Source organism: Tiliqua scincoides, chromosome 1 (assembly GCF_035046505.1).
Source record: "Tiliqua scincoides isolate rTilSci1 chromosome 1, rTilSci1.hap2, whole genome shotgun sequence".
Taxonomy (NCBI): domain Eukaryota; kingdom Metazoa; phylum Chordata; class Lepidosauria; order Squamata; family Scincidae; genus Tiliqua; species Tiliqua scincoides.
In genome coordinates this window covers 203603927-203621690 of record NC_089821.1, presented here as the reverse complement: position 1 = coordinate 203621690, position 17764 = coordinate 203603927, and the positions used below count along the sequence as shown (strand labels likewise).

At 42.1% G+C, this 17764-nt stretch overlaps 1 protein-coding gene across 2 annotated transcripts; it reads right to left on the bottom strand.

Annotated features, from left to right (window-relative positions):
• Window positions 1–1144: 1144 nt before the first annotated feature.
• Window positions 1145–17395, bottom strand: RNF146 (ring finger protein 146). 2 transcript variants are annotated; one of them, XM_066614326.1, is made up of 3 exons: window positions 17234–17395; window positions 7265–7417; window positions 1145–2716 (listed from the first exon to the last, which is right to left on the bottom strand). In XM_066614326.1, exon 3 carries the CDS (start codon window positions 2713–2715, stop codon window positions 1669–1671), a length of 1047 nt encoding a protein of 348 aa, XP_066470423.1. In that variant the 5' UTR covers window position 2716; window positions 7265–7417; window positions 17234–17395; the 3' UTR covers window positions 1145–1668. The 2 variants fall into 2 exon arrangements, with proteins under 2 accessions (XP_066470423.1, XP_066470433.1); XM_066614336.1 differs by lacking the exon at window positions 17234–17395 and adding an exon at window positions 16481–16718.
• Between the last annotated feature and the right edge of the window lie 369 nt (window positions 17396–17764).

The following is a 17764-nucleotide window of genomic DNA, read 5'->3' as shown; positions in this document are numbered from 1 at the left end:
TGAAAAAGGTTACAGAAATCAAATTGTGATAGGTGATGCATTCCAAGCTGCAGCAGCAACTTTGGTTTTGTGCTTTCCAAATATATGTCTACCATTTCTCACATCTGAGAATAAGAATCTATCACAAAGACTCATGATAACTGTCAAACAACAGTATGGCTTTGCTTTCTTGATTTTAGTGGCTCATGGTAAAATCCTAGGAAAGTTTACTCAGAAGTATGCCCAGTGAGACTTACAGGGGAGAGTGCAATCTGGGTACAAAGAGCAAACTGTCAGGTACTTCCCCAAGTATGAAGCTGGACAACACATGGTTTGAAAAAAAACATTAATAAGACTAGTTTATTAATTTTAGCATGCTGTGTCAGATGTTAACAGCTAGACTGTCCAAATAGGAGTTATTTACAGAATTCCTACTGCGAGAACTGCATTAAAACTAGCCATTCAGGTCAGCTGAAGCTCTTGACATAGGGGTTACAATACTAGATTGTATGACCTCTTACCTCAAGAGATAACACAATTTGCTAGCTGAAAAGATGAGAGAGAACCTTTATATCAAGTTTCTCATCTGCCTAGCTACAGTTTGGATATTTACATGTTTAATTGAAGTTAGCTTAGCTCAAAATACATGATTTGGTCATGTTTCGGTAAGCATACCTACAGTGGTTCAAATACTTTGCCCTTAAACTTTTGTAAATAAACCATTGCATTTGCCCCTTTGATCGATAATTATGTTTGAAGGTAGCTGTGGGTACAGGTAGCTGATTAAGCACTGGCCCATCTAGGCCAGTATCATCTGATGGATAGCAGCTCTCCAGGGTCTCAGGTGAAGTCCCTCTCTGCACCTGCCACCTGAACTTGTTACCTCCAAGGCAATCAAACCCAGGGATCTCCTGTTTGCAAATAATGTACTTTCACCACTTAGTTATGATCCTTCACCTTTCCAAATTACCTTCAGTGTCATTTGGATGCTATGTGTTAAAAGCTCAGACTGTTGATAAAATGTAGTTTATTAAATTATAAATTTTGTAACAAAAACAAGACATCAAGACAGACAAACAAGCTACAAGGACTAGACAAAAGAGCCAATGAAGACACCATGAAGTGTTTACAAGTAGAACTCTGCAACAGAAATTTCATTCAGGAAGATGATTGCTGTTTTAATAAAACATCTGAACTTCAGAAGTCACACCTACTTTACGTTAAAAATTAAGCATCCTGCTCATAACCAAGCTCTTGTTAATTTCCTTTAATAGTCCTTCCATACACCACTCCATGCAGATAGTAAAGATACTTAATGCAACAAATAATGATGACTTTTTCAAGTTGTACAGTGAATATACATTGGTCAAAAAAGGGATAGGATTCTTTTTACTGGGGTAAGGAAATATACTACAAAATAAAGCATGAAAGACATTTATGAAACTGGGTATTGCTAAGTAGCTCTCAACTCATTAACACATCCCCAGTTTTGTTTTTAAACATTGAGTCTTCCAGCCAAGACATGTTAAGAGACCAGCCTTTAAAGTTAGAGGCCCAAGTTTGTTTTTTCTCCCCCCTTCCCCTCTCCCACCCCAAAACACTTTAAATACACTGCTAGGCTGGAGCACAATGCCAATACAGACAAAATATACAGGTATAAGACTGAGTTTTCAAAACATGGCTCTAGATTTAAACTTCAGTTACTGTGCACTGTCCATCAGGCCTTCTAGATCTTACACTGGTGCTTCCCACCCCACTCCCTGGCACTGGTCTGTCCAGGGCTGGCTGATTTGTATTCAGATGTCTCTGCTGAGCAGAGGATATAGGCAGCTGAAGCTGGGCAGATACATCCTCGCTATCGCTGCTAGCATCCGATTCTGTTTCCTCAATGGAGGTGTCAACAACTGGCACCCTACTAAAAGACGGTGATTCATGGTCTTCCTCTCCCTCTCCCCTATGGCTCCTTTCAACCATACTGTCTCCATTTATTTGTAAGCTGGCAAAAGCATTCTCTAGAGTACTTGCTTCAGGTGATGGCGTTGCAGGACTTGTCAGCTGACCATCTAGTGAAGGTAGGGGTCTAACAGAAACAGGTGCTAGAGTCTGCCCAGCAGCTGCCCCTAGAGCTGGTGTACTGTCTGCACCATCAGCAGAGCTCTCTCTTGCTAGATTGATAGCAGAGTCACAGTCCAACCTAAGCCCAGCCACTCCCTTCTTTGGAATATCTATTATGTCCCGTTTTATTTTCCTGCGACGTCCATGCTCATTTCTCCTATACTGAACCATGTTTTCAAGATCTGCCACATACAAGAACCCAGCAATTAACATTTCAGTGCTCTTTTTACCTTTAGAAAAGGCATCTTCCAGCTCCCTACTGGTACGTTCATCATACTGCCACCAGCCATTTCTACCTTCATAGTACCAAGCATATTCCCCATTGCCTCTACTGGCTGCTTTGAGTTCCTCAGGTGACAATAAAGTTGGCTTATCAAGGAAGTCCTCCGGGATCTCTTGCCGACAAAGTGCACATCGTTTTCCCAGCCAGGAAGCTCCTTTCACACACAAATAGCAGAAGACATGTTTACAAGGCAGACTCACAGGGTGGACACATGTTTGCAAACAAATAGCACACTCAGGGACCATAAGAGCTGGTGCTGTGCTGGAACAGGGGTCATTTGTCTTCCTATTTGTGGGAAGCATATTGATTGAATGATCGATTTCACCACAACCGGCCATCCTAGAGGATCAAAAAGATCATATGGTTTAGCATGACATGACATTACCCAGCTTTACTCACCATATGACTAACTTCAACTGTTTATAAATTGTTGAAATAGTTCCATGTTACAGAAGTACACATAAGCAGTTAGGCCTTAGACACTGGCACATACTAGTTCACAGCGGATGACGCAGACTGTGAAAAAACCCAGATTCAAGTTACTGTTCAGTCATGAAGCTCAGAGGTGGGCAGTGATTACTTCCGCAGCTTAAGAGTTGTGAGGATAAAATGAGGTTGGGAAACATACATTGCACTGATCTCTCTGAAGGTCTAGAAGCAAATGGGATCAATAAATAGGGCTTGTTAACATTAACCTAGAAGGAGGGAGATAGAACTTTATGCTTGAATGCTGACAGCAAGGCAGTTCTATAGAATTGCTTTGCTTCTGATCATCATCATCATCACCAGTGCCCCGAGTACCAGACACCGCCCCCCTTTCAGACAAACTCTTATAGCTGTCCCAAAGGTCAGAATTTCCCATTTCTTTTATACTTTCTGCTAATACCAGCATTCAGAATGCTTCTCACATCTCAATGTGTTTGCAAAAATGTTATACTCTATTTTTCTGTGACTTATGAATTCCACTAAATATTATTTCTAAAGCCAATTAGGTAAGCACATGCACCATATCAAACTATTGTAGATACTTGCCTATAAGGTGAGGAATTTGTGCCAAAAAATTATGTGTAAATCACCCCCTTGCCTTACCTGTGCAGTCACCCAGGCAGATGGAGGGGGCAAGGGGCCATCTGCAACAGGCGCAGGTCGGGGGGAACTCTACAGGAAGACAGGCAGCAGCACCTCCTCCAGGCCTCAGGTGTGATTCCTGGCAGTGGTGCCTCCTGCCCAGCTGGTCCCCCCATCCTGCCAGGTGGCGGGAGAAGCCTGCTGGCCCGACATTGCCCTGCACCCTCTTGGAGCCTGCCTCGCACACTCACGCTGCAGTCCTGCTGCCCGCAGGGGGAGGGAACAGAGTGTGGGTGTGCTGGCTGCTGCCACCGCCATTGCCAGACCAATGGAGGGCAAGGAGCACATGGGGAGCGTCCTGCGATTCCCACTCCCTGCCAGGTGCTCCCCGGCACAGGGGCAGCATGCCTTCCTCCCTGCTCACTCAGGAGTGGGCAGCATAAGACGTTCCCACTCTGCTCTAATCTCTCCCCCCATGGGCAGCAGGACTGTGGCGGGGAGTGCACACGGCGGACTCTGGGAGGGCACAGGGAGCGCTGGGCCAGCAGGCTAACCTCGTAGTGCCCTACCTCCTCTGGGGCTCCTCCAGCTCCCGGCACAATGGGGTGACCAGCCAGGAGCAAGCGGGCAGGTGGCGCAGCCGCCGGCAACCCCACACAAGCCCAGGAGCAGGCGCCACCGTCAGTCCTCCTGCAGAGGGTCTACTTCTCAGTAAATCAGGTTGCAACTATGCAGCTACATATGCTCACAATTCCTTACTGCTTGTCTCTCTGCTGTGAACTGAATTGCACACTCCCAGTTATGTGATCTAAGTTGTGTGTTATATGTAGAATCTCTAGCTTAACACACCAGGCCCCTTAAAGGAGGATTTGATTAATGTTTCTACTGCTATACTGTTGACAGTGTACTTAGAGCCCAATCCTATGCTTGTCTACTCAGAAGTAAGTCCCATTAAAGTCAATGGTGCTTACTCTCAGGAAAATGTGGATGGAATTGTGGCCTTATTCGGATAGTGTTTACAAAAAGGTTGGGAAGAATACAATTTTAAAAGTTAATGAATAAAAACGTATTTTATGATCTATGAGATAGATCATAGTTTTTAATGAGAGACTATGTTCTTAATACTGTTTTACTATGCTAGGTATACTATTATTTTAATACTATGTTTTTACTATGTGTACATACTATAGATTTATACTATGTTTTTAATACTTATGTTTTTAATAAATTAGAGACTACAGTCTTAGGTAACAATTACTGGTAGGTTATTTTTCAGGATCTGGCCTTGGGTAAAAGCAGACAAAATTAGTTAAGACCCAGACCCCCCCCCCCCAAGTTTAACATTCGACTTATTTTAGAGTCATAGAAAATTCCATTATTTTTGGCTTAAAACCTGCCCTCAACTTATCTGTGCGATCGACTTATAGACTAGTATCTACGATGAATTCAGTCAAACATTAGTGCAAGTTATATTCCACTCTGAAGAAGACTCATTCTATACCTAGGCAAACGTACCACTCTTATTTCGTGCTCACATAACTTGGATGAATGCAAGCCACCTTGTTCATCCCAGTAAAGCTCCTACTCTGAAAAGTCATTGCTGAGAGTCATAACAATTCCCTTCATGCCTTATGTATATCCTCCACACATGCCATGCTGCTGCCTATAGCAGTTTGTCAAGGTGCTCAGGGCCTTTGGACAGGAAGGTGGCTTGCCCTTGTGATTGTTGTGCAACAATAAGCCAAGGATACTACCCAGTGCTCCATCCATACTTTCAATATTAAAAAGCTGCTGTCAGGAACAGGAAAACTATGAGGCAATATATCCTGAATTTGTTTTACAAGCAAAATAATAAGCTCCTGAATTCCAATCCGACTTGGAATCCTATACTATTTCTATAGTAATGCAATTCTTTAATAGATGCACAAGCCAATAAATGAAAATAAGCAATAAATAAGCCAGTGTTGTACCTGAAGGAAAATTTGGGGTTCACATCACACAATATTATGTCACAGTAGGTCACAGAAACATCAGCTTATATCGTGGTTTTTGGGACACTTAAATTACGTCTCACACACACAATTAATATAAAAACAGTGGCTTTAGTAATCCTTGACTACCCCATTTCTTTCTGCCTTTAGTATAGGGCAATAATTCCACATGTTCCAGAACTTGTGTTGGGTTAGTTTTGCACCCTAGAGGGGTTCTCCCTCAATCTCATGCATGTAATTTTGTGTTTGCCAGGTAAGTCAGGTAGCCTTTGAACGTGCATCTATGGAATTTGGGTCACAAAAAACAGTCAAAGTTGCTGTACCTGACACTCCAGTGACAGCATCAAATGTGTGGGCAGCTGTATCCTTTAGGGCTGCAAATCATCTATCTAATTTATTGTTTCTGGATATCTTAGCAGCAAATGAGATTCTACACACAGTTCTGTGCAGAAGACTAGATGATTTGGTTTTCACCAGGACCTTAGCTTCTATCAGAATAGAAGTGAGGCAGCTTTCCAGACATCTCATTAATAAAGAATTAAACAGAGGTTTCCAATAAATATATATACCCTCTTCAAATGACCATGCGATCATTTATTTCATGGTAGTTTTAATCCCAGAAGCGTGTGCTACTGTTTATAGCTTTCTTCTAATAAACTAGGTCTTGGTCTTGTTATCCTTTCAGTAGGCTTGGGAATTAAAAAACTAGATTTAAGAGGCATTTGATAGAAATGAGTAATTTCACAATTAAAGATGACAGAGAAACCCAGAGCCTCACAGCACTCATTAACTACATAAAGTAATGTATTCAAACATGCCACCATAACAAAGAAAATATTAGAACCATTTAACCTCCAACAAGGTGGATCAACCCACTGCATCCTGTGGTGGAGTTTCGACTGCTGGAGGCCTCCTCGGGGTAAGGGGACATTTGCAGAGAGTAAACCCCACAAGCCACAATGGGTTAACCTGAACTTATGCCAGCAATAGTGCGGGGGCAAGCCAGAATTGATCCATGTTGGCAGATCAGCTTAGGAAGGCAGACAGGATACAGCATGCGCCAGCACTGCTGATCTTGCACCCCTTCCAGGCCCAGTTTGTCTACCTTCTGCGCTGGACTTACCTGGTCTGGTGGGTCTTGCTGTGGCTGCTGGCACCAGTGGGAAGGCTCAGCCTTCCCACAGGCACACCTACTAAAAGCACTGTTCCCAGTACAGGCCCAAGATAGGATTGGGCCATTAACTTTGCAGTTAGCCAAGATTTAATTAAGATACAATTTTGGAGTCTTTTCCCATTAACAGTTTTAATTTTTCTGAAAGTGTCCTATTGTATGTTTGAAGTGGTAACAATTTATATTTACAATTACAGATTATTCTTTCTTGGCTCTGGAATTGTGTGGTACCCCAGTCCTATCTGGTTTAAGTTTCAACCAGTGCTATAAAGGTGTGATCTTCTGTGGGGCAGAATAACAGTTCTGCTTCTGAGAAAAGAGCTTGGTTTTCCCAGTGTGCTCCTGTGCAGGCTTTCAGTGACTGAAGACACTGATGCAGTGCAACACCCAGAATTGTACCATCAACCTTCTATAGCTCAGCTGTGCAGAAATTATAGATGGGTTGGGTGACCTCAAACAGGACAACCTGTGCTAAAGACAGGACAACAGGTTGACCTATTATACTGGTGCTAGAAAAGTTATGCTGTGTCTGAGTCACTGCTTCAAAATAAAAATAAAAATATGGTGCAATGGTTTATGTTATAAAACAGAAGACATATTTGAACTCCAATAAACTGCACTTCAACTAGAAGATCTATATTCCAGCGAAAATCTTACCTTGTTTACTTCTTATGGCTTTTCTTGGAACATATTGCAAAATTAAAGGGAGATTTTTAAATGCATCCAGTCAGAGTGAAGGGCTCCATTTCCCACCAACAGCTCATTCTTCTTGTGTGCTGCTGGCTGAATACAAGCAATGCCAGGGTTTCACTACAAGTTAAAAGGAAAAAACGTACTGTCAACCATTTATATACCATCTTTCTGCCAAAGCATTCAAGGTGGCTTATATTTTACAACATCTTACAACCCAAGTAACAAGATATAAAAAGGGGGAAAAAGCAGAGGGGAAGAAGCAAACAACTGAAGTATTCATTCTTTCATGATGTTAGGATACAGTGCATGCTGGTGCTGCCAATCCTCCCCCAGGTCCAATCTGCCCACCCCTCCCCCTGTGCAAAAGTGAAACACCAATAAATGTTAACTTCAGATGAGCAGCACTGTTCATGCTAATGTTGAGTCCCCAATGTTTAAGTTCCATACCACCTAATCTGATGCAATGTTTTCATTTGTTGTACATAATCTTTGATCTTTGACCTTTCTTGTCAACCCACCAACTGAAAGGCTCCACTATGTAGCACTGTGTACCATTAAACACAATACGATACAAAGTGTAAAGACACCTAACCACCCAAATAGCATTACATTTTATTTTTTGCAGAAAAGGTTATACCAATACTGAGACATTTCTACTGAACTTGAGGATGTACATATTCAACTGCCTAACATATCTATTTAAGTGAGATTTTACTGTATGCATTACATTTATATGAACTGACAGGTCCTCGAGTGAGGTTATTGGTAATGTATATAATTGAAGAGAGCTCTGGGAAGGTTGTGACTGACCTTCTTTAAACTTTTGAGTAATAACCTCCTTATTGACATCTCTTGTGCAAAACCATAGAACTGTTCTTTAAATAAGAACACTACCATCAGGTGAGAAGGTCCTTTTTAAAAAAAAACAAAAAAAACACTCCAGGCAGGGGTTTACAACTGAAACCATTGACTTTTAAAATATTTTTTTTACTAACTCTAGCTAGCCAGATAGCTACATTAACAGTGGAAAAAACTTTCAAGTTACAATTCCAACTCTGTACAGTGGTGCCTCACAAGACGAATGCCTCGCACAACGAAAAACTTGCAAGACGAAAGCGGCTTGCGATTTTTTTGGTGACTCGCAAGACGAATTTTTCTATGGCCGTGTTTCGCAAGACGAATTTTTTTGTTTGTTTGTTTGCAGTTTGCAGTGATGCCTCGCAAGACAAAGTTTTCGCAATACAAAACAACTCATGGAACGAATTAATTTCATCTTGCCAGGCATCACTGTATTTTTAAAATTCATTCTTCAGTCCCTCCACTCTCCACATCATCATAGATTTCTTTGAACTACTCTCCTTTTTTCTTCCCATTCCAAGCAGCAGGTTTGTTCCTATGTTCTCCATCTCTGTAACATACAGGTGAGGCTTGGCATCCGTCGGAGATCTGTTCTCAGACACCCACGCCTGAATACAGAAAAACATGGATAATGAAATCCACAGTTTGGGCCTTTTTATGCCCTCCTGAGACGAGCCGCATTGAGCCAGATCTGTAGATACAGAAGCCATGGATATGGATGCCCTGACCTGTACTTGCTTCTACACACATAGAGAGAGGGAAGGAGCTCTTAAATTACTACTCTGTTTCTTTCCCCAGAGGAGTCTCTGCACACCTAGACCTAGTTCAGATGCAATACGTGAACAAGTTCAAGGTTAGGTTCTGGGCCCCTGGCTAGGAGATAAATCAGTAAGATAAGGAGAATGCAGCATAAACTTTTTAATTGTATCTGTTCGTTTTCACTGAAACAACAAATCATGTAACAACATTTAGTAATCACTAGCCACAGCATAATTCTAAGATTATAAGAAAACTTAATGGCTGTATTAGCGATTTCCCAGCCAACATTAAAATATCCTTTGTTAAACTCCATTTAACAAAGCCATTTAGTTATTTGATTTTTCTCTGTAAACCGCTTTGTGAACTTTTAGTTGAAAAGCGGTATATAAATACTGTTGTTAATAATAATAATAATAATAATAATAATAATAATAATAATAATAAACAACTCCTCATTTAAACCCTGATATTCTGAATATCAGGTGTTTATAAGCTCTTCTAGACAAAAATATTTGTATTATAACTGTCTTTACATAGCAATACCAATGATATCCTCCCCATAATATCCATTTAGTACCCAAGTCCTCTAACACGGGCAGATGGCTCAGGTAAGAAGCATTAATTTAAAGAGTATGGCTTTGAAAAATACTACCATTTCAAGTTTCCTCCTCTAATATGTATCCATTTCTGAAAAATCTGCAGCTTGAGATTCTGAATTTTCATTTTTATCTCCATAGACTCTAAAGAATAAAACATTTGCATGGACTGAAACAAGCTTCTTTACTATTTCAATGTCAGCTTGCTTCTTGATGTGGTGTCTATTACGAAACAGATTAATTTCTTTCACATTAGAAGTTGCTGCAGAAGACGATGCTGCAGAAGATGAAGGAATTAGAAACAGGTGGGTGGATTTAATGCCTGCTATACACAAAATCTGTAATTGTTTAATAATGTAGATGGTCTTGCATGGCTATCAGAAAGCATGACACATGTTTAGGGAGTAAAGAACAGAATGCTTTAAAACAGCACCTTATAAAATTCTTCTCTCATCCTTCCAAAGAGAAAATATTTCAGATGAGTTCCCTCCCCCAGTGTTTTCCCCAAATTTCCAATTTTTCCACTAAGTTTTTTTTTTAAAGGCCTCAGAACCCCAGCATTTTATCTAGTTTTTATACACAGGCCTGCACATTTCTATTCACAAGCAAGTAGAATGGAAGAAAGCACAGGAGAGACTACACTAACAGCCCAATCCTATGCCTGTCTACTCAGAGTCTCTATAGTCAATGGGGCTTAGTCCCAGGTAAGTGTGGATAGGACTGGACTCTAAGTCCCTACTTAAGTACAGGTTAGATTCCAGGGGTCTATACTTAAGTACAAACATCCAGTTCTTGCCAACCCAGCACTACTGAGCCTACATGAAAGCACCACTGAAGCATGTAATGTGCTTGCGTGGCTAACATAGCCATCTATAACTCAGACATCCATAACTTGGGAAACCAGTGCAATTCCAAAGACTTGCCTGTGGGCAAAAGTACAGTTGTGTGCCACTTAACAGCGGGGATTGGGAATGCAATCCCCATCATCAAGCAGTGCTTGACATAATGCGGACCCTCGGCAGGGAAGGGGATGCTCTTCTCTGCTCAGCTCCGTAGGGACATTAAAGCTCCCAGAGGCAGTGCATATCTGATCGCTGCCTCTGTAAGGCTCAGACTGAGGGAAATTGTGTCTCTTGCGTGACTTCCAGTTTCACAGAGGAAACCGCATGAGAAAGGTGATTTCCCTCAGTCTGAGCCTTGCAGAGGCTCAGACAACCCTCCAGAGGCAAGGGGAGCAGAGCTCCCCTCACATTTGGAGGGTGGCGGTATGCACCCTCAGACAACCAAGTGACCACATGCAGTCATTGGATATGTGATCCCAGCCGGTATGTCACAAAGGGGTGCACACCTGTACAACTCTTGGGTATCCACCAGACCAAAGCAATTACAACCGAGAAGGCTGCTGTCATAAGAACGTTCCTTTGGTCTTAATTTTCAGTCACATTAATCATAATTAAAAGATTTAGACTGTAGGAATTTCTTTCTATTTGCATTTCAAAGAGAATAGATGGCACCTGTAAGGGACCTAGAACAAACTCCAGGCCTGTGTGGAAAAAAAAAAAAGAAACTCTAGGTCACCTTTAACCTTCCCCCTGTTCCTACTTGGCAGTGGTAAAAAGGTGGCTGAGTTTGGTTATTCTGCTGTTGGAGTCATTTCCATTCAAGGCGCACTTTTCCTCATACAGTATTAATGTTCCCCTGCACCTCTCAATATCTCTCAACTCTCCCTCTGCCCAGTCAGCCTTAGCCAAGCTGACTGCTTCCTTCATCTTCTCCCTCTCTTCTGCCCCAAGGAAACCTGATTTTAATGTTATCCACTGTTATTGAGTTGCTGTTTTTCCTTGTTGCCACAGCAAGTGATTGCTATTTTCTAAGTTATTGAGCTGCTCAGATTGTCTCCAAGTAGCTGCCATGGTTTTTTCTGCTGATCTCCCAGCTGTGCCTGTGTCAAAGCCCCAACCAAGCCAGTACAAAAGCTGGATGTTCATAACTCGAAAGTCTAGTAAGACCTACAGACGGTCAGGGACCTTCTGTTACTGCTGTAATTTCCTCCTCCAAACCATAGCACAAGTCTTCACTAAGGTAGAGACTGTATTGTTAACTTCTTTCTCCTCCCCAACAAATAGTTTTGTGGATCTCTGATTACAGCATTCAACATAGGTCTGAACAGAAATATCCTGAAGCACCTCTGAAGATGCTCAGGCTTAAGGAAACCCAAGTCAAAGTTTCAGTGGCAGAGAAAATAACCAGAAATTGTTGCTTGACAATTAAATACATATTGCGAGAACATGATCTTGTTGTGCAGGCAGTATGCTAAAGTGGGCACTCTTGAATGAGCAAAGATCACTTCATGACACCATCTGAACTCAGGCATGCAACACCCAAACCATTTGGGGGAATTCAGAAGAATATTTAACCATTAGAGAAGGAGCAGAAAGCAGCAAGAGAATAGGTCAGGAGCAAGGAACATAGAAATGAAGTAGATAATTGGGGACGTGTAGGATAAAATGCTGCACAAAAGCAACCACAGCTGCTTGACAATTAAATATGTTTTGCAAGTGCAAAGTGATCTGCGATAAAGAACACCATTTGCTCTCACAAACCGAAGGGAATTCTTTACCTTTTCTTACTCAGCTGATACATAGAAAAGCAAAGTCTGAGTTTGATTTGAGCTTTAAAAAAAAGTATTACAAATATGAACATCAACTCAAGTTACAGTTATCAGGCTTGAAGTCAGAGGAATGTGGCAAAGACTGACCACAGGAAACGGGAGATAAAACAAATACTATATGTTCGATGTAAGCAGTCACCACGGTTTGCTTTTGGCTCCACCCTATTATTCAGTCACAACCTCTTAGAAGAGTATTGCTACACTGATGGATGGGACAAAACAATCCTTCTAATTATAGGATGCTATACCTATAAGAACAGCAGCCATTTACATCATGATTGAAAGGATATATACATGCATAAGAAGCTTCTATGTGCTTAAGTCAGATGCATGTCTTAATGTTTTCAATGGTACTCACATCAGAATGTGAATATGAATGCACATCCTGCTGAAATCACTGTTGTGTTGATAGCAAGCAAGTGCATTTACAGCACAAACATATGCTTGTTTATCCAGAAGTAGGTCCCATTCTGTTGCAGCCTAAAATGCTCATTCTGATATGCATCAGATTTACAGGCATGGATCAACTTTGGCAGAAAGTGCACTGGTGAACAGGTACTTCAGCCAATGCAAACAGCAACAGCAAGCAGGCTAGAGAGCCTGGCCGTCTCTCCAAACTACTGTACTGTTGAGTGACATTTTCATTAATCTCTCCAAGACGCAATACTGGAAAAAATCAGAACACACCTCATTAATTTTATCTGACGTTTTTTCAGCTACTAGTGTTTGAGTATTTACATCTGCATTTGCTAAATGTAAATTTTCTAACGTATGTGGTATGTGGCAAGATACATGTGGATCTATTAACACATTTTAAACCAGCAATAATATTTCATAAGTGATCAGCTACAAGTCTGAAACACAGATTATTGGCTACTTACCCAAATCTAAAAAAATTTTTTAAGTACAAAAGATTCTTGTTTCAAGGCTTCTTAAAAGATGGGTGAAATAAATTCTCCTAGCTGAAGGTATGGACAAACAGGCATTAACAGAAGAATGCTATGGCTTCTCTTTGAAACAGAATGTATTTCCATGTTCACAGTCAAACAAATTGACTACTGAGATGACAAATAAGTGATGTTTCCTGTCATTGTAGATTTTAATTCTAAAGTGTGCCATTCTAAACACATGTTGGGGGTAGTAACATCTTTTATATAGTGTCATGTGCCAGTGGAAAGAGGCTGGTTCCACTGGAGCCATCTTTATTTTGCCACTTACAGAAGATCTTGTATGCTACTCTGCCTCTAATGTTCAGTATTGTCATATTGAACTTTGTTTAATAAATTAGATATATAGCAAAAAATATATCCATCCACAACTCCCTTATTTAAGGTGACAGATTTTGAAACTTGAAAAAACCACCCAAAAACGAAGGCTTTCCCCAAAATGAAGCCCAACACATATACACTGAAAGGTTTGTAATCAAGTTTCTGATGCAGAATTTAAACCAAAGAGTGGTAAATTGGGTAATCTCTTTACTGACTATTCCCAGAAGCCTTTTAGAAATCAGTACAGAAGCAATCTCAACTGTTCATTTTTCAGAAACTATGCCACAAACCTATTTTCACCTCCAAATTACACACAATGAAACACAGTGAGAAAATCCCAAGGCCCAAACAAACTGCTACTTTCACTAAAAGCACTTCATTGCCATCTTTCACATTTCTCAACCACTTCTATATGTTTAGCTCACTTATCCTTACAGATTACATAAGTTCAAGTTTAAAATATTAACTGGTCAAATACAAAGCAGTCTTGGAGGGCCAAAGTGTCAGCCAACGATGACAATTTCTAGCCCTTTCAATGCTGACAACAGGCATTCAGAATCAGGACACAAACAATTGAGTAGGGAGATTGAACCAACAACCTCCCTTCTCAATCCAGTTATAAAGTGTTAGATTTCAATGAGTAGGTCTTCTGCATTCAGGGAAATGAAGTAGATGAAGGAGAAGGGAAAGATGGCCCACATCTAGAGACAAGGCAGCACATAGAAAAGCATTCAATACTCTACTCAGTGAGCCATATTTTGCGTAGCTTTGAGGACAGCAGCCACTGCTGTACCTGCATCAGTCTACTGCAAGCCTGTAGATCTCACTGTCTACAAATGAACCAATTAAAAATAACTTCCAGGGTATTGGACAGTTTTCTTATTCAGGGCTTAATAATGCTATCACATGGATAGCACTTTTTACATAACAACATTGTCAATGGGAGCATGCCTCCAGTTTTGTAAAATTACAGCTTAAGTAATTTGTTCAGTGAACTGCAGAGTTTATTTCATGATTTTCCCTTCAAAAACTCTTGCTCTAAAAGAAAATATAGTACAGGGCATTAGGGAAAATTTAGTATATATTATATAAATAAATGGATAAACTAATAAGAGGCAGAAGTAGATGAGTAGTAGATTAGGAGATACAGTATGATTAATGAGTAATGGCATATGGTATTTAGCACTCCTAAATGTATGATATATGTTTGTACGTCTCTGTGTGTTAAATAAAAATAAATAAATAAAATTCTTGCTCTACAAGTTTTGAAGGACCAAAAGTAAAAGGTAGATCATCAGTAATAGATATTTAGTGCTACTGTACTTAGATATTTCTCCAGAAAGCATAATTTAACCTGAGGATATTTGGTAAGGAAAAAAGTGCAGTTGTGACACATGTATATAAAAATCAGCAGGTGTTGTGTGTAAGCAATGTGTCAATGCAGCAGTTAATGCTGGAGCTGCAAATGTTTTTACCAAAAATGGTTTAAAGCAATTAAAAATAAGTTCTGTGGTCAAACAGAACATAACCAATATTTACATTTTAATTCTCTCTCTCTTCCCCCACCAAGTTAAACGCACCCATATTACATGCAAGTGTAATGCAACTCATTGTCCAAGTCCTGTCCAATTTTTTTTCCATGCATCCTCCACTGGTCTGTTCAGATACCATTAAGATGAGAAGTAGGAGTGACAGAACCTTTTTAATTGAACCAGTTAGAAAAGATTCTGGAAACAAGCTTTCCAATTACATTGGAAGAAGTGGATGGGTGCTCCTCTCTTGTTTAGCAGGGGCAGAGCTACCGGCCCTCCTCACCTCAGCAGTGTCTTTTCTACTGGCTGTCTACTGATGTGTTGTTTTTTTTTGCATCATTTTAGATTCTGAGCCCTTTTTGGGACAGGGAGCCACTGGTTGTTTTGATTTTCTGTAAACTGCTTTGTGAACTTTTCATTGAAAAGTGGTGTATATACTGTTAATGTTAATAATAATAACAGAAACTGTGGACCACCTAATCAGCAGCTGCAAGAAGATTGTGCAGACTAACTACAAAGAAAAGCATGACAAAGTTGCAACAATAATTCACTGGAACTTGTGCAAAAAGTATAAACTGCCTGCAAGTAACAACTGGTGGAACCACAAAATTGAAAAAGTGGTAGAGAATGAAGAAGTCAAAGTGCTCTGAGATTTTAGACTACAAACCAACAAACATTTGCCACACAACACATTACCATTATTGACAAGAAGGATAAGAAAGTCTGGATAGTAGACATTGCAGTACCTGGTGACAGTAGAACATAAAGAACTGGAGAAAATTATCTACAAACAGAAATTGAAAGACTGTGGCACACAAATGCTAGAGTAATTCCAATAGTCATAGGGGCATCGGATGCTATCCCAAAACATCTGGAAAAGCACTTGGAAACCATTGGGATGAGTACAAACACAATCAGTCAATTACAAAAGGCTGTCTTACTAAGAACAGCACATATACTACGGCAATATTTTGTAACATAACAATACAAAAGCAAAAATAGCTGCCTAACCTAGGCCCTTGGGAAGGTCTCAATAGGTGGATATATACAAAATCTAGTCAAAAGCAACATGACTGTGCGAAAATTGAAAATTTTCAATTATTCCATCTTACTGCAATCCTATCCACACTTTCCTGGGAGTAAGCCCTATTAACTATAATGGGACAGGTCCAAGAAGGGCTTTTCACTTCACTGAGCAATAGGTCCAAGAAGGGTTGTCTTTTCACTATTTATTACATGCGACCAGCTAGCTCAGCCATTTTCAACCACTGTGCAATGGAACACCGGTGTGACACGAATAGTCTGCAGGTGTGCCTCTGGAGTTTGGGGGAGGGTCATTTATCAGTAGGGTTGTTGGTGGATGCGCACCTGCCCCATCAGCAGCACAGTGTCCCTTGTCAATCATCAAAAACCCAGATGGCATGCCTTAACAATTTCAGCATGCCATGAGAGGAAAAAGGTTGAAAATCACAGAGGCTGTTGTCCCAGCCACTTACCTGGGAGGAAACTTCACTGTCTACAATGGGACTTTCTTCTGAGTAGACCCACATAGGATTGGGCGAGTTTTAGCTCATTAAAACGCCGGATGATGGTATTTCTCTTAGCTTTGCCTCTGATGTTTTGGGGGTGGTCCCAGCGGTGGAACAGCACGAAGGGGGGATGGTTTTGCACCCCCCCAAACTAGAGGGAGGGAGCAAAACCACCCAGAGTGGGAGGTGACGTGCTCAGCAGGACTGTAGCCAGGGTGGTCACAGCCAGTACCCAGAACAAAGGCTACCACCCCATATGTACTTGCCTGAGAGTAAGCCCCATTGAAATGAATGGGGCTTACTTCTGAGTAGAGAAGTGTGCTGGGAAACAACCCCAAGCACCTTCTTTCTGGGTGTTCTTGGGGGGAGGGGAGAAGCAAGGAGGGCAGTGAATGGCCTTTCCCAACAAGTGACTGTCCGGGGGGAGGAGGGAGGAGAGGCGGACTCCTTTGAGGAGCAGGCACGCCCGCCCCCCGTCCCTCTCTCCCTCCCTCCCTCCTGGAGCTCTTGGGCTCGCCTTCTCTCGGCGCGCGCGGCGGCGGCCAACGACGACGACACGGGGCCATTGTTCGGGTCTGCCGGAAGGAAGACGCGGGGGGGGGGCGGCGGGTCAGCCGGTTGTGAGGGAGTGAGAGGCAGGCCCGGCAGAGGCCTCAGAGCGGCGAGCTCGCCCCCTCCCCGCCTGCTCCCAGCGGCGCCTTCAGACGCGCAGACACTCACCTCTCCTCCTGCGCCTGCAGCCAGACGCTAAGAGGCCGTCGTCGCCCCCTCCAGCCGGTCGTGGTTCGCTCCGCTCCTCGTCTCGCCTCCCCCCTGCGATTAAACTGCGCCGCGCCGCCCTCGCCCAACCCCTCCTCCTGCTGGTGGTGGTGCCGCCGAGCAAAGCAGTGAACGAGCAACCGCTGGAGCACCGGGGCGTCAGCACGCAAAAGGGGCGGGGCTTAAAACTGGAGCGATGGGGAGGAGTCACGACGCGCGAGCGCCCACAGAACGCAGCGCGGGGCGGAGGAATGGGCGGGGTCTCGCGCCTCCTTGGGCGTCAGGTGACTTCCTGAGGCAGCTTCTTCCTTGGGGGTGATTAGTCAGACGAGCTCTCCTGTGAGGGGGACGTTACGTGCGCCGCCGCCTATGAGCCCAATCGTAGGCACGTCTGTTCAGAAGTAAGCCCCGTTATAGTCAATGCGGCTTACTCCCAGGAAAGTGTGGAGAGGACTGCAGCCTAAATTTTCCTCCAGGCTAGGCTGCTATCCT